Source organism: Epinephelus lanceolatus, chromosome 22 (assembly GCF_041903045.1).
Source record: "Epinephelus lanceolatus isolate andai-2023 chromosome 22, ASM4190304v1, whole genome shotgun sequence".
Lineage (NCBI taxonomy): Eukaryota > Metazoa > Chordata > Actinopteri > Perciformes > Serranidae > Epinephelus > Epinephelus lanceolatus.
This window is the reverse complement of record NC_135755.1, coordinates 32737658-32761017: the sequence shown is the minus strand read 5'-3', so window position 1 is coordinate 32761017 and position 23360 is coordinate 32737658. Positions and strand designations below refer to the sequence as shown.

Below are 23360 nucleotides of genomic sequence, written 5' to 3'. Positions count from 1 at the left end.
AACATTAAAAATCATTATTTCATTGTTTGCTACAATAAAATAGTAACTATTGAGTAGCCTATTTAATTAACTATCAGTTTGCTGTTTATTAATGATTGATGACTGTAAAGTATTACCCCTTTATTTTTAAATCATGGTCAGAAATAAAACAAGGTTATCATTTAATTAATGTTATAAGATATTTCCCATATTTAAGTAAATTAAATAGATTTGTGCACCCTATTAGTTTGGATTTTTTACATAATTATAATATATTGATGTTCTGTTGTGGAATGAGTACTATAATCATATCTAATGAAGTCATTTTGCAGGGATGTCCTCTCAACGACCCCTATGGGTCCGCGGGCCTCAGCTTGAGAACCATGTGGCCTAGACACTAGTAAGTAATGTCTCTGGTCCTTTTTAGATTCTCGGCTTTAGGCTTCATATCGCGGTGAAGAGGAATGTCTGGAGCGCTCCCCTGTCATCAGACTGTCTGTCCAACCGGACACGGAGCACCATCTCTGCCCGGAGGACTGAGGAATCCTGGGAGGCTCCGTCTCTCTGCCGTTTCTTTCAGACACCAGATGTAAACTTAAACCTGCCGGTTCAGCTATGAAGACAGGGCAAAGCTGTGTGGAGACACCGGCGCCTCTCCGGGAGGTCAAAGAGTTGCTCCAGAAACTGGCGCGCGGAGAAGAGGATGTCCCGGAGAAGCAAGACGAAAGCAAATACGTTGATTTGGGGTTAGCGGACGTGAACACAGGCGGAGAAAAATTGGGGAAAGACTGTCACTTTGGTGAAAAAACCCAAATGTCTGTCCTTATTGAGAGCAGTGGTGCCGGAGCTCTGCGCGCAAGGGAACCAAACCATGAGCTGGCGATTAAAACCAATGCTGAAACTGAGAAGAACAAGGAGTCTGGAGTTGGGAAATGTGCAGAAGATGTCAAAGAGGGTCCCTCTGATGCATCATCGTTGTCAGATCCCCCTTGTCTTAACGCAAAATCAGAGGATTGCCTCCAATCAGGAGACAAAGGAGAGCCCGCCATGACGCAGGCCGAGGTGTCCAAAGAAGAAGACAACAACAAAAACACACCAAAAGATAAGGAATTACACGGTAGTGATAACTACCTGAGCGGGGAAAGTGAGTCGGATAATTGTGAGGATGATGATGATGTTAGTTTGGTGCTTTCCGACGACTGCCTCCCGTGCGTAACGGAGGACGAGTCCCATTACATTACCACGCACGAGATCCAGCTCTCAGAGCTCTCTGACCATGGGGAGGATTACGACCTCGGGGTGGGCTCCTCCACCAGCTGGGACATTGAGGATGACAACCAGGTGTACTCTTTTGTCGATTACGCTTCTTTTGACGGTGATGGAGCGGTGGGGCAGAGGGGGGGCGGCCACGAGCCTTGCTCTCAGGGCGCAACAGCAGTCAGCACTCTGCTTGAAAGTGATCTGTGCGACGCGGCCAAGTTCACCAGCTCAGATGAGAGTGTGTCAAAGCCCCAGCAGCAGCAGTGCAGTAGCAACAGTGCGGGACAGATCCACCTGTCAATCAGAACTACTTCTCGAGCTATAAATGACCCTAGCAACATCCAAGAACAGGGAAATATCCTTTATCATGCCAGGCGCTCCGGAGACATGAGCCGTTATGTGTTTAGGGGTGTTGATGGAAAGGCAGAGACGTTGTGTGACAGGGCGAAGTGCTTCATAGCAGCGCCCGGACGCTTACACTTTGGCCGCAAATTGAGGGGAAAAGAGGTCACCGAGTATTCCAGCGGTGCGTCCAGCGCTGTCAGCGACCTGGACGACGCTGACAAGGAGGTGCGCAACCTGACAGCCAAAGCCTTCAAGAGCCTGGCTTATCCTTATTTTGATGCCATTAATTTCAGCACCTCCAGTGAGTCATCTGCATCAGAGCATGGGAAGGGGATAAACAGGTGGTCCACGTTTGTCGACCTGAAATATGGCAACATGAATATGTCACAGGGACTGGACCAAAGTGTCGTTTCCCATCAAAACTCAACGGCCTCATTTGAAATAGCCAAAAATATAGACAGTAGAGGTTATAAGGGTATTGCACTGGCAAACATCAAACCGCCCACCAGCAAGATCTTCACTCTGAATGGCAACCCCCACAGCGCATCATCATCTACAAAGCAAATAGAACTGATGGGGAAATTCAGTCAGGGCCAGAGTGGAGTGATCCGACTCACAGAGACTCTGAATTTTCGTTGCAATGTCAAATCAGGAATGTCTGGGGGAGAAAGGCACACTAACTTTGCACAAAACGCTGCAGGATCACGTTCCACATATGAGGTTACCAACAGTTTGCCAAGCAGCCTGAGCAGAGGGGCCAGCAAGTTGCCCTCCAAAACCATGGATGACACACAGAAGAAAGCCATATTCGCCTCGAGTCTGATCAAAAATGTGATTTCTAAGAAGATGCAGTTCGAGCAGGAGCGCAAGATGGAAAGAGGAGAGATAAGTGAGCCGCCTTCCTCGTGCGCTGTGCACCAGGACAGCGACAGGGAGAGAAGCAGCAGGCAGCTGCAGAGACAGAGCTCCAAGTTTTCCGACAGCAGCTCTGACTACGTTATTATGTGCGTGGATGAATTAGGGGACATCGTGGACAGCGGCTCATGTGATAGCAAGAGCAACTCTCGAAGACATGACACGACCGCTCCCGCACCAGGAACTAATTTGGAACCAGCGATTGAAGCTGGAATCGATACTAAAAAAGGCGCATTGGAAGCGTCTAAAAGCACGCTGCTTCGCAGCCAAAATAGCGCATTCAGATGCTGGAAGGACGAGGAGCTAGAGTTTCAAAAGGATCATAAAAACGATAAAACTCGGGAGAAGTCGCTTTCAGCTAACGACAAAGAGGGTGACGGAGATCAGTACTCAGCGAGCAGCGGTAAACCGACTAAAATGTCACATTTGTTTGTGCCAAGTATCCAACTGCTGCCCAGTGACGGAGAAGTCGGACAGCAGCTGCAGAACAGGAATTATTCTCCAAATGGAGATGAAGGAGGGACACAACTGCGCTCTGACAACACGTTATACATCGCAGACTCCAGGACCGTGGCCACATCTAAATCTCCGGAAATTAAAATTAACTTAAGGAGCGTCAGGGACAATAAAACTGAGCCTTTCGGCGTCTCCAAATTGCGCGCTCCTAATATAGGCTGTAACGCAGCCAGCCTCATCAGAACAGATGACTTCAAATGCCAGGCTCTGGCTGCAGCTCTGAAGGGTGAGTCGTCAGATAAAGTGCCGCATTTCATGGTCAGAGACATTCGAGATAATAAAGGAAAGCTGCAGACGCCCATACACCAAGTGAGAGACGTGCGTAAACTGGTGAAAAGTTCCTATCACTTTGTTTCTTTGGATAACAACGAAAATAAATCCAACTTTTTATCTGCTGACGGCCATTCAGAGCAAAAGAAGCAAATGTCCCATCGAAATCCTAATTCTGTGTCACCTATAGTGATCAAATGTCAGTCTGTGAATACAAACAGTAACGGAAAACAAGCTGGGAATCTTACTGAGTTATCTAACCTGGAGCCGTTTGACACGGATAGATCGTCGCCAGAGGGCGCTAAAAGTGCTCCAGTGCAAAGAGCAGCAGGGAAAGCACCCATAGGTAACTCAAATAATACCTCAGATGGAGCCAGTGGATTGAGAATTGAAAGTGGAACGGCTCCAAAGATACAGGAAAAAATATCAGATATCACAGATAAGAAAACTGAGTCAAAGATGACAAACCAGGGAGCTTTAGAAAAACTGCAGGCTGCTGTGAAAACCATGGAGCAGCTGTATTCATTTGAAAGGAATGAATGGAAAAGGAAGAATGAGCCCCAGCTCCTGACAGACAGCCATGTGCTTTCACTGATAGCCAGTGAGGAGCATATGGGACCTGAGGAGGAAGGAGCAAGAGGGTCTAACATGGACAAGATGGTCAGAAGAGACTCCTACCCCAACAATGACAAGACACCACCAGCGGTAGCAGCGACCCCCGGCACTGACTGCCTGCTGAGGCGAGAGGATAAAGACCCCCCCGTGGTCCTACAGACTCCTGCCAGCCGTGATGACAAGCTTGTTACAAGGTCAATGCCAGCCACCAGCACCACAGGGAACAAAAACATGTTCAGCCTCAGCTCAAGCCTCAAGGCCTCCACATCGGCAAAGACGCCCCAGCCAAACACCATCACACAAACACCTTTTAGCCCGAAAAGCTTCGTACCAAAGTCTCCAAAATTGCCTGTGTCCTTAAAAATCAGCCAGACGAAACTGAGTGGAAATGAAGGAGCTGAATTTAAGGAAGTAGAGAGGTCCACACAGGAGCTCTTGAGCGCCTCGGCTGACAATGAGAACTACCTAACCATTCCGGTCAAGTCTCATGCCAGCAGCAACAAACAAACCTCATCTGCTGATAAAACATCCATGTACACATTTACCACCCAGACACAACCAACCACTCCTTCAGGACACTTGGCATCCAGCACCAGGGGCTTGGAAGACCACAACCAGACCCCTAAACGCTCCAGCATTGTGATGGACACACGCTCACCAGAGGTCCCATCTGCCACCATCTATCACTCTTTGCCACTGGGCATGACTGCCAGTCAGCCTCAGGTGTACTGCTTCTCACCAGCAATCACCCCTGCTCCCACCCTGGACCCCTTCCAGGCCACCCAGAGGAAGATGCTCCTGGATCCCACTACTGGAAACTACTATCTAGTGGACACTCCTGTGCAGCCGGCCACCAAGCGCCTCTTTGACCCTGAAACAGGCCAGTATGTGGACGTGCCCATGCCGCAACCTCCTATGACCCCAGTGCCCATGCCCATCTCACCTCTGGCTCTCAGTCCAGGAGCATATGGACACACCTACATGATCTACCCAGGCTTCATGCCGACACCTTCCATGATTCCGGCCCGGACACTGGTGCAGTCGCAGATATCAGTGCAGTCAGAGGCGGAGAGCAGAGAAAAAGCCTTGTCGCAGCAGACAGAGAGCATGTACATGGAGAGTCCCTTCTACATGGCCACTGGAAAATCTCCCCAGGCGGCCTCTGGGGCTCAACAGCAGGCCGCTGGCAACAGGCTATCGCAGGGCTTCTCCAGCGTCAAGCAGCCGGTCATCAGCATCACCTCCCAGCAGGGGCCCCGGATCATAGCTCCGCCCTCGTTTGATGGGACCACCATGAGTTTCGTGGTGGAGCACAGATGAAGGGCAACTTTACTGGACAGGTGAGTAGTTCTGACTGTTGACCTTGTGTATGTACAGTGTCAGGCTTCAGTGAATGAGGATGATGTATTATGTCATGTGAGTATACTGACTATATGAGTTGTTAGGGGTAGTTTAAAAAAGTGATTTTGGCGCTGCACAAAACCCTTTTAAGTTCATTAGAATCATAGATAACTTTTTCTTACAATATAATCAAATGAAACAATCTGAATTTCTATTACAGTACTAGAGACATTCATTCATTGGTTTGTCTCCCACAAATCTAAATAGGATGCATGAGTGACCAAATCTCTGCATGCGTTCTTGTTATTATCTGCTTTCGATATCCAAGATGGCGACGGAACTAGTGTAATAACCATTACAATAGTACTACTGTTTCTCCTAATTCTAGAAGATGGTACTGTAACTGGAGATATAAAGATCACTCTTGATCTTGAAAACATGAATTGACAAAATGATTCTCATGACCTGCAACTTCTAGTAACCACTGGTGGAAAAAGTACAAGGATCCTTAACTTAAGTAAAAGTAGCAATACCTCATTGTAAAAAAAGCACTACATTCAAAAGTAGAGATGTGTTACTTATAATACTTGTGTATTGTCCTCAGAAATGTTGTCGAAATACTTAATGTAAGTACAGGACCTGAGTAAATATACTAAGTTACTTCCACCACCACTAGTAATGCTGCAATTTTTGATGCTTTTGATATCACAGTATAGAACTGGTCATGTACTTTAAAGCTCCCATATTGTGAAGAGTCAGATTTCCATGTCTTTTTAGAAATAAAGCAGGTATATGTGCTATATACTAAATACTGTGAAAGTATCAAAACTCTCTGTCCACAAAGAAATGCACGCAGTTTGTATTAAGAAACTGCCTTAAAATGAGCCGTAAGGATTTCTGTGAATTTGTGATGTCACAAGTATACTATATAGATCATTAGAAACATAATCATTCTAAATAGGTCATTTTTGTGTTTCATGTTGGAATGTTTTGCAGTGTATGTGAATGACATCAGCTGACTGGAAGCAAACATGGACCCAAGCTGTTGCTTAGCAATGTCATTTTAGTGACAGGGCCAAAAGGGTGAACATTTTGAACACTAAAGCATGTAAACATGTTCTAGTAGAAACCTAAAACACAAGTATGAACCTGAAAATGAGCATGATATGGGACCTTTAAAGGGAGACACTCCAGGTGAACAGGGCAAAAGTTTGAACTAACTGAAATCACCACAAAACTCCCCCACTTGATTACTTACAGTAAGACAATTATTATTATTTTTTATATTACAAGTTTTCTGAAATTGAATGTTTAAATATGCAAACAAGGTATTATCTAATTAAATATATGCTCATTTGCAGACATTTCCAGAACAAAAATCTGAATATTGGACAAAGTCAAATTCAATATTCTTTGTTGTCATATTAGAGTAAGAGTTTTTTAAAGAGGGAATTTTGGATATCTGTTTATATTACTCCATAAAATCAGAAAATAGCCATAAATAAACATTTTGTGCGACATTTTTAGGAATTAAATGTAATATAGATCGGGCTTTATGATATATGAACAAACCCCTTTGTATAAACCTTCAGAATATAGATGGGAATACAACTGGAAAGTCTGAACTATGTAAGTCTGACTGAAGTGGCTCAGAATATGAGAAAAGAAAAACTTTTGAAAGAAAAACATTTTGAGAAAACAGGCTTTAAAGATTTGTGTTGTAAAATTAATTTATACATTTACAGACAAAAACTAAGGCATTGCAGGTGAATAGGGTAAAACTTTTAACTAGCAGATATCACCATAAAACTTTCTCACGGTGACTTCTTATATTAAGAAAATTATTTTTCGTATAGTGAGTCATGTGAAATGTTGCGTTTAAATTTGTAATTGAGGCACTGAATATTGAAAATGTGCTATTTGCAGAAATTTCCAGAAGAGAAATCTGAACTAAAATAAACACCTAAATGAATATTTTGGACATTTTCTTTCCACTAGTCTGAAAGAGGACGTGTTATGAACCTGTGTTTTCACCTGTTGTGTCTCGCTTCAAAGCAAAAATAATTTGGTACAAGGATTAGTAAGTGCTTTGCTGAAAAGTGACACATAAGGAAGAAGACACTGAAAAAGTCACACAAAGTCCAAAAAAAAGTAAATAAAAAAGAAAGAAAGAGAAAATGACACTGACGCTCTTCGAAGGTTGAAAATAGAATTAGATCCCAAGAGTCTCAATGGTGTGCACACAGGGAGGATGATGAAGGGACTTTTTCTTTTGAAATCTTTATTTTATTGGGATATATTTGTGAAAATGAACTGTAATGAACTGTTTAAAAGATATGCCTCTTTTCTTAGGAAGTCTAAGCACACAACAGGAAATGAATATTACTACTGCTACTGCTATTGATATAAACTCTTCTACTACTTCTGGGTTACTGTTAGTGACAGATATTAAGCTGCTGCTACCCCCTTGACTTTTATCAGTTTGGTCAGATTTGTTACTATATGTACTTATTTACAAGATTAATTTGTATTTCTATTTGTAATACTGTCGTTTAAGTTAATCAAAGTTTTACTGTGAAAGCAGTGGAGACCCACACGTTCCAAACTAAATGAATAAGACACTCTGAAATAAATGACAGTATGTACATTTCCCCCCCTACATTTCAGGTTTACATTAAAAGAGTTTATTCTAAATCATTTCACTTAATTTCAGCAGTTTTTATTTTAAAATATATGGAGACATAAAGTGTTCAAAATTAACTAAATTTTATAAACAAATAAGATATTATGAAATAAATAATCACATGAATAAATACAGAGAATATATATAATGTTATTTCACCATTAAAGGAGTATATTTATATATATATATATATATATATATATATATATATATATATATATGGATAATAATATATGGGTGGCACGGTGGTATAGTGGTTGTCGCCTCACAGCAAGAGGGTTCCTGGTTCAGTCCCAGGAGGAAGCCCTTCTGTGCGGAGTTTTCACGTTCTGCCTGTGTCAGCGTGGGTTTTCTCTGGGTACTCTGGCTTCCTCCTACAGTCTAAAGACATGCAAGTTGGGGATAGGTTAATTACTACATTATTATAATTATTACTGTAGGTGTGAATGTGAGCATGAATGGTTGTCTGTCTCTATATGTCAGCCCTGCGATAGTCTGGCAACCTGTCCTCTTGTCCAGTGTCTGCTGGAATAGGCTCCAGCCCCCCCGCGACCCTCAAGAGGATAAGTGGTTGCGAAAACAGATGGATGGATAATGAATCATATGAATCAAAGGTGTTGCGATATATTGCTATTGACGATACACATGATAACCACTATATTAACAAATCAAATACTGATATCATGTTATTGATATAGGCTACATATGATAATTTTGTGTAAATAATTCAATGCCTGTCATCTTTTTTAGCCCCAAATATTTCATAGACATCACAATAATATCGTTATTATAAACTCTTTTGGCCTCAATAAGCGTGTAGTGAAAATCTAACATCTTTTTGGCCCTGATATGAATAAATACAGACAAAATAATAAATCAATCCAAAAATCTAAAACAGATCCAATGCAAAGTCAGCTCATTAACAGATGTTCAGATGTTCTGATTGAATAATAATAATAAAATACAATAAAAACAGACTCTGGAAAAAGTTATTTTTTTCAACAAAATGTACTAAACCTTATTTATTTACTTTATTGATTTTTAATTCTAAATAGCACATTAGGTCTCCAGACTAGTTGGGCCTCATTTTTCTATTAACACCAAAGTTTTGCTGGGATTAACTGTATTGTATTATTTTACAACTTCATTGTGATATAGTTTTTTTTATATCTGTATTTCTTTTATGTTTCATACATTTATTTGGAACACTTTGTGTCTTCATACATGTCCTCATCTAACCTTAAAAAAGCCTATTAGCCCATAGTGCACTGGTGACACACTCTCCATGTGGTGATTTAACATCTACTGTAAAGGCAACTTAGTCTATTTATGAATTTTCTAGTATCATGTTAATTGGATGAGGGCATTAAGCATGCAACCAACTGTGCACTAGAATTCAACATGCATGCAAAAGGAAGAGACACCATGTGATTGTAAAGTTTGCAAGTGAGCACCTCAGCAGACGCTGGCACTCACAGGCTGTGAATTCTGATATCAGAGCACAGATACAGAGAATTATACTGATTCTTTATGGGCTAGGTGTTTGAATGTGTATGGTGGACATAGTGTGTGCAGGAGTGAAAGGTCAGGCGATGGTAGACGTTTGTTATGTGTATACACGGACTGCTTCAGCTGCTGCTGGACATCAAGAGGCTGCCTGGCAGGACAGAGTCGCAGCAGGGTCAGCTGGCTTTTTATAGGACCAGTCATTTAAAGACAGAGAGAGTGAGAAGCCAGGTTCACATGGCATCTGATCAGCAATTACATAAACACAACATGCAACATAGCAGCAGAACATTTGGAGTTCCCCTTCTCATCTGAGAATGAGACCCACATACTGAAGGGCTCAGTTGTGTTAATAAAGAAGACAGATAGCCTGTCATCTCATAGTCTAGAGGCTGGAGAAATGTGCCTCTGAGTGGAAGGTAGTTTATTTATTTATTTATTTTTTTTATTAATTGCAAGACAAAGGAAAGAACATTGACAGACAGTACAGACAAGACAAAACAATGAATACAGGACAGAGCGATTGACCATAGAAGAGCAATTTGTCATTCTGGTGTTGTGCTTCATGTGTATGCGTGTGTGTGCGTGTGTGTGTGTGTGTGTGTGTGTGTGTGTGTGTGTGTGTGTGAGTGTTTGTGTGCATGCATGCGTGCGTGTGAGAGTGCATATGTAGTGTATAAGGCACGTAGGGAAGAGAGAGACAGAGAAAAGGGTGAGTATGGGCAGACAAAGATAAATAAATGACATAATAATAAATAACTATAATAATAGTTAACAAAAATCACACATTCACACAGACAAAAAAGAAATAAATAAATGAAAAAAAAAAAGTGAAAAAGGCTGACTGACAGAATGGTGCTACTGGTCAGGGAGGGTGACATGATAATGATAATAATAATAATCATAATAATAATAATAATGATAAGAAGAAGAAAAATAGTAAGGAAGGTTGTTTCAATCCTACAGACTGGATCCAAAATTGTGTATGGGGAATGTCAATTAACATGTATCATGATCATGCAGTATTATTGTGGTGCCTTTGAGTGTGGCAATGAACTCCCATATTTTTCAGAAAGAGTGCAAATCAGCTAAAATTAGTGGGACCCCTTTCAGGCTTCAGCTTTTAGGGACCTACAGAAGTGTTTAAGGGTGCCAGGAGGTCCAAAACACAATAAGGACAAGCTTGATTTTGCTTTCATTTCCTGCTCTTATAACAGATCATGCTCCTGTAGACAGATTCAGACATTATATGCAGGTTTGAAAATACAGTTTGTCTGCAAGAATGCAAAATGTTGAAACCAAAGACAGACATGAGAGAACATATGGCTACTTTTTGGGGATACCTTAGATGGCAGACTGACATGCAAGGGGAAATTAATTGCTGTACAGCTTTTTCTCCCAAATAACTAAAATATATGAAAATTCATCAATTTCAAAACCAAGTGGGCAGAGATTAGTCTGCAAGGGTAAAATCTGAGCGCAGACGGAACACTTCAAGTGTATTGGTTCAGGGTGGATAAATTGATCAGTGGATCCAATGAGAGCTGATCAGATCTGATTGATGGATAAGAGGAGTGGCTGCTGGGGAGGCGAGTGAATTGCAAAGTCAGTGCAATGACTGGTTAAGTTTCACTTTAACTGTGTCTGGCATTCTGCTGCTCCATCATTGCCCAAATGTACTGTGTCTGTACTCCAAGAGTGTTTTACAGTGGATAACCGAACAGTATACATATTTTAATAGTGCTCATAATAAACAGTCCAGCTCCAAATATAAAATAATCAATACGTGGCAACAGATGTTGTGATCATGGTGGGCTGCCACTAATAAATGAACATGTGGGAAACCCAGAAACATAAAAAACATTATTAGCCATACTTGCTGAATGGCTGGATGACAGTTTAGGCTGCTGGGCCATTTTGGTCCAGACTGATGTACCTTTACAAAATTCAAATGGATTGCCATAAATTTTTGTAAAACAAAACAAAACAAACAAACAAAAAAACCCCAAAACATTAAAAAATGGTTTGGAAGATTGGATGGATTGCCATGAAATTTTGGTGGTGGTCCTCAAAGGATGTTTGGAGGATATTAATTTCACAATCTAACAATTTCTTTTATCACCACATATTTGCATAACTAATAAAATTCCCATCGCTCTCAGCTATACTTTGTTTTAGGGCAGTTATCAACTGTTAGCATGCTGACATGCTAAACTAAAATGGTGACCATGATAAAACAATATACCTGTGAAACACCAGCATGTTAGCATTGTGAATATGTTAGCATGCTAATGTAAGCATTCAAGCATTACTGTGCCAAGGTATGGCCTCACAGTGCTGCTAGCATAGACTTTGTCTTGTTAAATAATGTATCCCTCTCATCCTGAATCTTTGCATAATTACAAAGTTTATTGCAGGTTTTCATATCCTATCTCAGCTTTTACCAGTTACCAATTTTTATTTCAAGATATCTGTTTTAGTTTTACATATAATGCCATTTCCATTTCGCTGTTTTGTTCTATAATACCAGACTGTATCACAAAGTCTTCATCTGTCCGTCAAGACTAACATGGCCAGTTGTGTAATTGGCAGCTGCGTAGTTGAAAGTATTTTAGTTTGATTTTCAGCATACTTGAGGCTTGGTTTCTGAAATCTGACAAATGGATGAAATAATTAGGCTCACTGTGGTGAGTATTGTTCAATCCGAGAGTATAAACTACCACACAGTAATTCAGTTGTTTGATATGCTTTTAAACTGGATTTGCTGGTTTATCAACCTTGAACCTGTAGCAATACGCCCATACTGACATGTTCCTGTTTTGCTTTAGTGCTACAGTCAGTCTGAGTGAACTCTCAGTGAGTTCCTGGTGATGGGTGACATTGATTTCTACTGTAGATATGAATCATGGGCCACTGATTATTAAAAAAAAAAAGGCATATAAACATATAAGACTGGTGGGCAGCAGGTTTGGGGAAGTGAGGGAGCCCTGTCAGTATATCAATCTGCAGTGCCAAGTGAGAGAGGAATGCTGTTGCTTCCTGTTTGAACATTCCACCTGTTGTGTTTTCAGCTTCACTCAGACTGAATGGCCTCATGACTAGAGAATGATTTTTCTTGTCAAGTTTCTTGTCGCTGCATTTTAAATATAAAAAATTATAATGAAAATGAAAATATGAAATGTTGGATTTAGTTTGTCCTACACCGTGCATGAAAAAATAAATAGGCCTACTGTACAATTTAAATTTAATTTTAAACCTCTTTTAGCTTTGCATTTCCATATAAGACACATTGGTTACAAAAGAAATATTAAACATGTGCTGCTGAATATGAGCTATATAAAATCTACCATAACAGCAGTCTACAATACCTTGCAATGCTTTGGAATGCAACACACCCTGAGTGGTGATACCACCCGCTCTCTGACTATCAAGATATAAACCAGGAAACACAGTTTGTTCACTGATGACGGAAATGCACACTTAGAGACAGACAGCAGGATACAAAAGAGCTTCCACTGAGAAATAGGAAATACGGATCAAGAGGGTCACTGAGAATACTTGAGTACTACGACTACTACTACTACTACTACTACTACTACTACTACCGCTACACTTCCACTAGTTGCTGAAGAGTGACAACTTTTGAGAGACGACGTTTGAAGTTTCTGTCTGCTGTGTTTTCAGCCTCACTCAGGAATGGCTGCTTGGGTAAGCCAAGCAGAGATGGATTTTTCTTGTCCCATCTGTACAGACATCTTCCAAAATCCTGTTGTGCTGTCATGTAGCCACAGTTTCTGCAAAGCCTGTCTGCAGAAGTGGTGGTCAGAGAAACTGATTCACGAGTGTCCACTTTGTAAAAGGCGATCTTCGAAGAGTGATCCACCATGTAACTTGGCTTTAAAGAACCTGTGTGAAGCCTTCTTACAGAGGCTTTCCCTAGAGGAGAACGCTTCGAGGTCTGAGGCTCTCTGCAGCTTGCATTCAGAGAGACTACAGCTCTTCTGTCTGGACCATATGCAGCCAGTGTGTATTGTCTGTCGAGACTCAATAACACACATCAACCACAGCTTCAGACCCATCAGTGAAGCTGCACAGGATTGCAAGGAATCATTAGAGAGCTCCCTGAATCCCTTGAAGGACATGCTGGAATGCTTGAATCAAGTTAAAGTTGACTGGGGTCATACAGCAGAACACATCATGAACCAGGCCAAACACATGGAGAAGTGGATTATGGAGCAGTTTAAGAAGCTTCACCAGTTTCTACAAAAAGAAGAGGAGGTCAGAATCACTGCACTGAGGGAGGAAGAGGAGCAGAAGAGTCAAAATATGAGGAGGAAGACAGAGGCTCTGAGCCGAGAGATAGCAGCTCTTTCAGACAGGATCAGGGCCACAGAGGAGGAGCTGAGAGCTGACAATGTCTCATTCCTGCACAACTACAAGGCTGCAGTGAAAAGAGTCAAGCAGTGCCCCCTGCTGGAAGATTTACAGCTGGGCCCAGGAGCTCTGATAGATATGGCCAAACACCTGGGCAACCTAACTTTTAACATCTGGACCAAGATGAAGGCGATGGTCTCCTACACTCCTGTGATTCTGGACCCAAACACTGCTAATCCAGAACTCCTCCTGTCTGAAGATCTGCAAAGTGTGAAATACAAAAAGATTTACGTAGAGAGACCATTTCCGAGAAATCCAGAAAGATTTGAAGACCATGCCACAGTCCTTTGCTCCAAGGGCTTTAACTCAGGGACTCACACCTGGAATGTTGAAGTTAGAAATAATACAAACTGGGCTGTGGGTGTGACAGCAGAGTCTGTCCCAAGGAAAGGAGAGATTCTAACGGGATACTGGAAAATATGGTTCTGTGATGGTAAATACAGAGCATACTCTCCACCAGTTACAAATAAGGTTCTTTCTGTGCAAAGGCCACTCCAGAGCATTACAGTATGTCTTGACTGGAGAAAGGGAAAGCTGTCATTTTCTGATCCAGACACAAACACACACATTTACACTTTTAAACACACTTTCACTGGCAGGCTTTTTCCATTCATTAATACTCTAGATATAGTCCCACTGAGGATACCACCAGTGGACATCACTACACAGTTAGAGATGTAGATTATGGTTATTAGGCTGATGATGATGATGATGATGATGGTACCTTATTACATTATATCATTTTAATATGCTTATTGCTGTTTGTATTGTTGTGAGATGGGTTGCTATGAAACTTTGTACAGACACTTATGGTCCCCAGAGGATGTATCCTACTGACTTTAGTGATCCTCTGTTTCTGTGGTTTTGAGTGAAACTGTTTGGATGGATTGTCATGATATTTAATAGAGACATTTATGTTCCTCTCAAGATGAACTGTAATAACTTTGATGATCCTCTGACGTTTCGCTTAGTGCCATCATCTGGTCAAAATTTAGATTTGTTTGTTTGGTTTATGATGCATACCTACATAATTATTGGCATCAGTCTTAGCTGTTCTTTGGAGTTCATAATAATTAGTAACTGTTCGCATGCTAACACCATAAACTAAGATTTTGAACATTATAAATATTATGTCTGCTTAATATCGTCGTGCTAGTGTTGTAATTGTGAGCATGTTGGCACGCTGACTTTAGCATTTAGCTCAAAGCATTGTTGTGCCCAGGTACAGCTTCACAGAGCCCCTTTTGTTTGTGTAAAGAATTTAATTTTAATCAAAAACTGCGTTCCAATTTTCATCATTAGAAGCTGTGGCTTCCTCAGTAAGTCGGTTAAGTGCAGCAAACTTTCATTTTCAGACAGGTTGAAATGAGAGAAGTAAAACACTGCCTGTTTTCCATCTCATTATGACTTTGCTATTTACGGGATGGAAGCATTTAAAAGAGCATATGCGCTCACAATGACTTTGAAATAGTATAAATGCATATAACATCTTTCAAATAATATGAACTTTGCTTATGTTGAGTCTTGTTATGTATCCAAATGCTGTTATACGTTGAAAGGAATTTGGTCAAATATGTATCAGTTAAGGTTTTATGACATATCCTGTGTTTATTTGAGCTTGATAGCCATATGCTAACTCCTCTTCTATGGGATTTCCTATTGTACTGATGTGTTGTTTTACAGTACATCAGGTGCTGATCAGTTTCTAGTCACCCACTGGTAGCCTATTTGCCATCAGAATATAGCTAATAAAGCTGTAGTCAATAGACAAGAAATTTTGCTGAGAAGGCAGTTTTCATTCTTATTGTTGATTGATTGTTTTGTGCCCTTGTAGTTACATGATCTTCCAATAATTTTGAAATGACAAACCTTAAACATAGTACACACCAAAAAAATGTAAGGAGTCTCTGTAAGTATGTATGTATTTTGATTTTCTTGAAAATTCTGTTCATCTGATAAACTTCACAGTTAGTTGTTTTCCGTCTCATTATTATTCTGTTCTTTCCAGGACAACAATGTTATCTAAATACATGCTTTACTCTAGGAACTAGTTACACTAACTTTACTCAAGTTTAACTGAAGTTAGCCTGGCTCCAGACTACTGTTTTGGGCGGTTTGCATCTCTGCAACAAAGTTGTCAAGCAATTTTTGGAAATTGTCAAATAAAAGTTTTTTTGTTTTTTTTTTTCTGACAGATTTCCAGTCTGGTTTCCATGTGTGTTTCCTCAAAGTAACATATGACATCTTATTGCAATCTGTTTGTCTTGGATGAAAAAGCTTCTGCTTTTTTTTTGCATTATTTACCCTTAAAACAGTTTTATAATTATCCAGGTTAATCAGGCATTGTGATGTTAAAAAAATAGTTGTTGTTAATTAGTATTGAGTAGAAACAGAATACTTTACAACTGCTATCATTAAAAGTGTACAAACTATAGAGTTGGAAAAACAGTAAAATGTATTCATGTTAACAGTGGTGGAATGTGAATGAGTACATTTACCCAAACACTGTACTTCAGTACAATTTTAAGATACTTGTACCTGAGTATTTTAAGCTGCATGCACATGGTGAGAGAGGGAGAGAGGCAGCTGCTGTGTTGCTTTCAGAGGAGCTGCTAACTGACTTATTCTGAGCAGCTAGAAAAGGTCTGCATAGTCCAGGTTAAAGTCTTTCTTGAAGTCTTTTCTCTCTGTTTAATGACACTGAGCCCAAAGAAGGAGGGGTTTAAAGAAATGATTCAGCCAGCCCAGTGTCAGTTAAGAAAATAAACCAATAGCCAGATCTACATTAAAAAAGAAAAAAAAAGACAATTGTGTCAGCCCAATGGCCACATTAGCCCACTGGAAAAATATGCCAGATGGCTAGTCCAACCCTGCCTAATATAATACTTGAATAGTTTTCTTAGATGTATCTAATCACCAGTTTTTTGTTCCCATCACTGACAAAGTGTATAGCTGTGTACCTCCGACCTGCGGAGTTCCTCGGGGGTAATTTTTGGGACCTGTTTTACTTTCCCTTTACATGCCCATGCACATTACTTGTCAGTTGGGCTATGTCTCTTATCATTGCTATGCTGATGATGTCCGGCTTCGTGTATTTTTAAATGTGTGGAACTTTCAAATCTCTCCAGTTCTAAAACTGTCTCTTAGATTATTGCCTGGATGTCTAATAGTTTCCTGCAGTTAAATCAAAACAAAACTGAAGTGGTTTGATATTTGCCCCAAATAAAACCTACCCTCCTTCTTATCTACCTGACGGCTCAAATCAATATCATCCAATGTTTTTCTTGTCATGTCTTGGCTATTGTAATACAGTGTGTTGGGGTTTAAGTCAAGAGTCTGTAATACATCTACAGTAAGTTAAAAATTCTTATGCAAGATTACCAACTAAAACTATACAGTATTCCCATTAAAAAATAAAAATAAAAATAAAAATTATATATATATATACATGTATAAAACAACTCATAAACATTGTTATAATTCAGTTTACAAAAAAACAACAACTATTGAGCTGCTGCACAAATCACAAAGGTCTCTGCATAAAGCAACTTATAGTTTACCAGATTGGGTCAGATACTTGATACAAACAATGAAGTGAAAACAAAATATCACTTCAGTCAGATTATCAGGCTTAGTTTAAAGAAATGGGAAATCTGTGCTCAAACCATGTTCTATAATTACAAATTGGGCTCAGCAATCTGAAATCTAAGATTGCAGATTGAGTGATGATTTTTTTCCCATTCATTTTGTGATTAATAAATTTCCATATTGTTCTTATCTGATTTAGTTATCTAGAGTCTTGGACAGGAGTCAGGGGGTCCAAAGCACTGTTAAGCTGTTTGATCAGAGGTCTCTACAGTGTATATATTGTATGGATACATCATGTGATGTGTCATGTCATATAATGAGAAACCCATCTTATTTGTTTCCTTAGAACATAAGGTTTCTTGGGGTGACAGTAGCTCAGTCTGTGGGGACTGTGGCTGTGGCTTGGAAACTGGAGGGCTGCTGGTTCAAGAGCTGCCACTTTGCCTATTGGGCACTGCAGATATGCCCTTGAGCAAGGCATCAAACCTTTAAACTGCTTCATGGGCACTGTACCTTAGTTACCCCTCCTTGTTTAGTGCATGGGTGTGGTATGTGTATAAAAGAGGGATACTCGAAAAAGGTACATTTCAACTGCCAATTGCCTGACTGTGTGGATTGACTAAAAAATAAAATGAAATGAAATTAAAATAAATAAAAACAAAAATCTTGGTGGGATAATGTGACTCTCCCATCCTGTTGTTAACAAAAGAAATATTTCACATATGGACACTTTGGTGAATGAGTGTGTTTGGATTTCAGCTGTTCATGTGTTTGTAAGAACTTATTGTCTGATTTGTTTTCTTGGTTCCCCACAGGGCTGAGCTGTGAGTGGATGCTGGACCGTTCTGGGCTTCGATATCTTCATTTTGCTACATTTGTTTATTGTATTGGCTGGAGGTGATGGATCGGGTTCCTTGTCTAAAAGGGCTCCTTTACATCCTGTTTCACCTTTTTTAAAAGTACAAGATATGTATAAAGTATGTAATTTTTGTTTTATAATGCCACATTGTAGAAAATTGAAAGACTCTAGCATTGACTTTGCGAAAACAGTAATTGCAACCCATTCTCATTCTGAGACTGTCAAATACAGAGGCTTTGTCCTGCCCCTTGGCGTGTCATAGCAGCACACAGGGCACACTTTAGTATCTCTATATGATTCACAGCCGAAACATATTGTTACACATGGTTAATGAGTGAAACAGTTGTGGTTAGGTGTGGGCAACAAAAGTACTTGGTTAGGTTTAGAAAGAAAGATCATATTTTGGGTTTAAAGAAGTATATCGGTCACGTTACATAACAAGATGTAGGTATGTAGGTGATGTAATGTTACATTAAAACAACCTTGATTTTTGGTTTCAGTTTTGGTTTGTAGTTTCCTGGGTGATATGTTTTTCTTTGACCCATCCACCACTTGTCCCTTCCACACATACGCTCATTAAACCACATCAGCTGCTGATGAATGAGTTTACCTTGGAGTTTCTTGAAAGCTGCATCTGATGAAGATGCTAAAGGGTGCCTTTGGCGTTGATATCACATGCCGAGGGGCGTGACAAACACTGGCATTTGATACCTTGGGAATGAGAATAGGCTGGTAGTCAATCACCCCCTAATCTATCAGGGTTAAACTCTGAAAATTGTCAGATTATGTTGTTTTTTGTGATTTTTGTTATCTATGTCATTTTACAACACATTGCATAATCATTTTTTTGATGACGATAGTTGCCAATTAACATTTTTTTACCATCTCTTGTGTGTTTGATTTTACGCATTGTCACTGTTATGGCTTCAAAATGCATGATCAGTACTCACCAACATGTGTTTTTATTTACATGGATCTGTATCTGTTGATCTAATATGTCTGTTGAACATATGGTAGATGTCCTGGAGATCTCCCATCATGCACTTTTCCTGCATATATAGCAGAATATTCAATGAAGGTTTTAATCATGGTGTATCACACTTCATCTATAGACCACATGGGGACAGTCTTTGCTAGGTCAAGAGTTGATTAATTATTCCCTGATCACACAACAATAAAAATGGCCAGCCTTCTCACTAGAATGGAAAGGTTTTAGTTTTCAAAGCAGCTCTGAAAAGACAGGCAGTGCAGCTAAAGGATGCTGTCTGTAGCAGGCAGGATAGAGAGGGACCCCAAGGATAACTCTACTGTGTAACCTGCACACTGATGTCATTTTTAGCCCAGTTTGACACGTATTTCATTATGTATCTAGTTGTTATTTTTGACACAGATTATTGTTTTGTACTTGAAATAGTTCAGACTTAGGATCTGCTGGGCAGTCCATCCTTTCATTTTCAATCAATTGTTTGTTACTTTAATGTCTTTATGAGGACACTAGAAAATCTAGTCCAACCCTACAAGTATTCTTTTACAATAATTACAGTATTGATGTTGTTATAAAAGAATGCCACCCCGTTTGTAAAAAGATTGTAGTGAATTTTTTAGACGTGCCATCAAGAAGTGTTGTAAGCTATTGTATTCAAATGAATAAGCCACATGGATTTTAAAGGTTGTTTGAATTATTAAGTTTGCTGTCTCCTGAGCTGCTAAGATGTTTTAGAAAATGCTATGCCATGGTCACTGTTTGGGTTTTAAATGTTGCTCCATTACTGGCTTAACTGCAGTCGCCTTATTATCATTGTTAGGAATATGTACAATATATTTGGAAAAAGTCTAAATTAAAGGGTCAATTCATCCATATTACAAAACATTATGATTTCAGCCTAGTCGCCAGAAGGAAATGTTACATGAATACATTACATTAGCTAGTTTCCTACATATCATTTCAATTTATAAAGTGACACAGTGTATGAGCTGACTTTGTCATCAGGAGGTGGAGGGGGTGGTTGAACGGATGGTGGATGGTGTGACACCTAGGCTAGACCAACATGTTCTCATCCCAAGTTGTCACATATTGACGCTTTGTTAGCGGCCTTTCACATCTACGTATTCAACGCATATCCTGTGTTTGCTATTGACAATCCAGGACGCTGCACCCGACGCTAGAACATCAATGCCTAAACTTGAACAAGCACATAGTTAGGTTTAGGCTACAAAAGCATGTGGTTAGGGTTAGAAAAAACCCCATCATGGTTTAGCTCAACAGTCATATGGGAAGTGAACACCAGACTCCCAGGTGAAAGTCCAGGGTTTGTTGGTGGTCCCATCCACCACCACTCCTGCCCATCCTGTAGCTGTAGGGACTTTCCAGCACCCTATAATAAGTCATAACTGGCAGTGTTTCAACTGGAAACTGTCCAGTGGCATATCATATTGCTGCTTAATTAGGCGTTGCTGTGTTTTCAGTGGCTTTTAAAGCATGAAAATTGGTTGTTTTCCATCGGGACATTTTTGTTTTTCCAGGTGGGATTGTGCCCCTGAAATCAGGTATTTCACGTCAAAACATGATCTTTTCCTCACCATAACCAAGTGGTTTGTGTGCCTAACTCTAACCATACATTAAACACAGTGTTTTTTGAAACATAAGGTTTCAATGTATTCTGTGAATAATAATGTGGAAATGTAACATATCCGTGGTATGCAGAGCGCACAATGTCAACATTTTTTCTAGTGTTTGGGTATGACAGTATCATATGGCAGAAAAAATAATTGATGCGGAAATATGTCCAAATAGGTTATTTAAACAATTGATAAACTGAGTGCACAGATTAATATACCAACCAACCTAATCAACAATCCTTGCATTGATAAACCCTGCAAAAACAAATATTTAGAATGATCATTTATTCAGACAAATCTTTAATTGCTGTGTTTTGTGATTGATGCAGCACTTGCAGCAGCTTTTGACTGTGCATGGAGAATAGCCTTCTGAACTGTTGTATAGAGAAATGAACTTCTGTGTAAGTGTAAATACTGTTTTCACAGGTCTCAAGGAAGACTTAAAGTTCTGATACGTCACTGATTCAAAGCCTTGCACTTGCACAAGGACACTCAAACAGGGTAGGGCTTTGAAGCCACACCACCCTGCTGCTTTGAAACAATGACGATGAACATTCTGGCAAGACAGTAAATATTGTGAAGGTAAAAGAAAGTCAATGTGTAACAAAGAGAAGTGAGGACGTTTGTGACCTTGAGAACAAGGAGACTTTTATTTGGAATGAAATGGTGAACACACTGCAGGGAAAAGTGTGTTCAAACGTAGACATGAAAGAATTGGAGATCTTGTAATGCTCAAATGAAGGCTCAGGTGAAGTTTGTAATTTGGATGTGTTTTGCAAATGTACAGTGTTGGTTCAAAATTGTGTCACTGATACCGCAAGGGATGTTTCATCATTTGCTATTGTTTAATGTGTGAAATTGTAATAAACATGAAACCCTTTTGCAGACCTCTTGATGTTTTTCATTTGTTGACAGTGGTGTAGCAGGGGGGTTTCTGGGACTTCAGTCCCTCGTGTTTTCTCAAAAGCCCCAAATCTACTAGTCCCTACAGAAATCTAATATAATGTAAATATGGATTTAAATGGCTCAGATTTGTCCGCTAGGATTCTGTGAACTATTCAGCATAGCATAACAAATTAGGATTCAAGATTTCTAATGCTGTTTATGCCAAATTCCTACTATACCTATGTTATATAACAGAAAAATAGTTACATTATACAGTATATATATATTTTTACCTCTTTTTAGGTGGCAGGAGTGAAAATGAGTCCTTCACATTTATGTTACTGTGTTATGGTTTTAAAATGATAAAGACAGTACAATTAGATGCAAAATAGGGTGTAGGTTCTACAGGATGATTTTTTTTTAATTGGCAACTATCATGTTTTTTCCAAATGATGTTCAGATTTTGAGGCATTCTGTTATCTCAAAAGGCTTGAAAAATAGTGAATAGAGCTGCCGTGAATGGAACAAAAAATCTCCCTGGGGGAGCATGTTGTCGGACCCTTCTAGGTTTGGGCTGGGCTCCAAATGTTTACAATGTCTGGCTATGCCCCTACATTGTTAACACATGAATTACAGTATAAAGCAGAGGCACATTTAACTAGTAAAACTTAAATAGTATCCCCCTTATCATACAACCTATATTTAATGCCATGTTGTACAAAAACAGTGTTTTAGATTTCATTCCCCACTTGACATATTAGTACAGTAATCTAATACCAACAATATTTTTGCAAAAACCATACAAACACAATGGAGGTATGAATCATCTGGTTCTCTTTAACTGTAGCCTACTGCTTAGTCCTTCAGTTGTTGAACCCCTGGAGTGGGTGGCACATTTAAACACAGGTACATAGCATGAGGTTTGACACTGTGTTGGTAGGATCTGTGTCAGCCTGTGTTGTAACATAACAATTGGGAAAAAATGCATTCAGTGAATAAGGTACAAAAAACAAATCTTGTCAAATAAAGACCAAAAAACATTCATGTCTAAGGTAGGTTGTAGGAAAAGCTATCATGATTATGATATATTCTGACTATACAGAGGTTCTGTGAGTAATTTGTTTTAGAAAATCTTCGTTATTAGTGACGCCTCTCTCTGAGGCTATTAAAGTTATGGAGACTGGCCTTCAGTCAGTGGCTGTAACAGCTCAAATTCAGCCAGCACTAGCAGTGAGTGAACTTTACAATCCATTCACCCATTCACAACTAGAATTACCAACTCATGGCTATATACCTCCATGCACCAGTTAAGTTGTTTTTGTTTTCACTGTTTACATCCATGAAAACTTTTTTTTTTTTTCAGAACATTATGATGTCATAGTGAAGTTGACCTTTGACCTTTTGGATATAGAATGTCATCACCTCATCATTTTATCATATTAGATATTTGTGTGAACTTTTGTCTGAATTTATCTAAGAATTCTTGAGTTATGGACAAAAACATGTTTTTTGAGGTCACACAGACCTCGACATCTGACCTTCAAC

General features: G+C 39.7%; 2 protein-coding genes across 2 annotated transcripts; both read left to right on the top strand.

Moving 5' to 3' along the window:
* Positions 1-266: 266 nt before the first annotated feature.
* Positions 267-21817, top strand: c22h4orf54 (chromosome 22 C4orf54 homolog). Its single transcript, XM_033609895.2, has 2 exons — positions 267-5240; positions 18268-21817. Exon 1 carries the CDS (start codon positions 595-597, stop codon positions 5218-5220), a length of 4626 nt encoding a protein of 1541 aa, XP_033465786.2. The 5' UTR covers positions 267-594; the 3' UTR covers positions 5221-5240; positions 18268-21817.
* LOC117246149 (zinc-binding protein A33-like) lies at positions 12718-15841 on the top strand. Its single transcript, XM_033609896.2, has one exon. The coding sequence runs from the start codon at positions 13127-13129 to the stop codon at positions 14543-14545; it is 1419 nt and encodes a 472-aa protein (XP_033465787.1). The 5' UTR covers positions 12718-13126; the 3' UTR covers positions 14546-15841.
* Positions 21818-23360: the final 1543 nt, after the last annotated feature.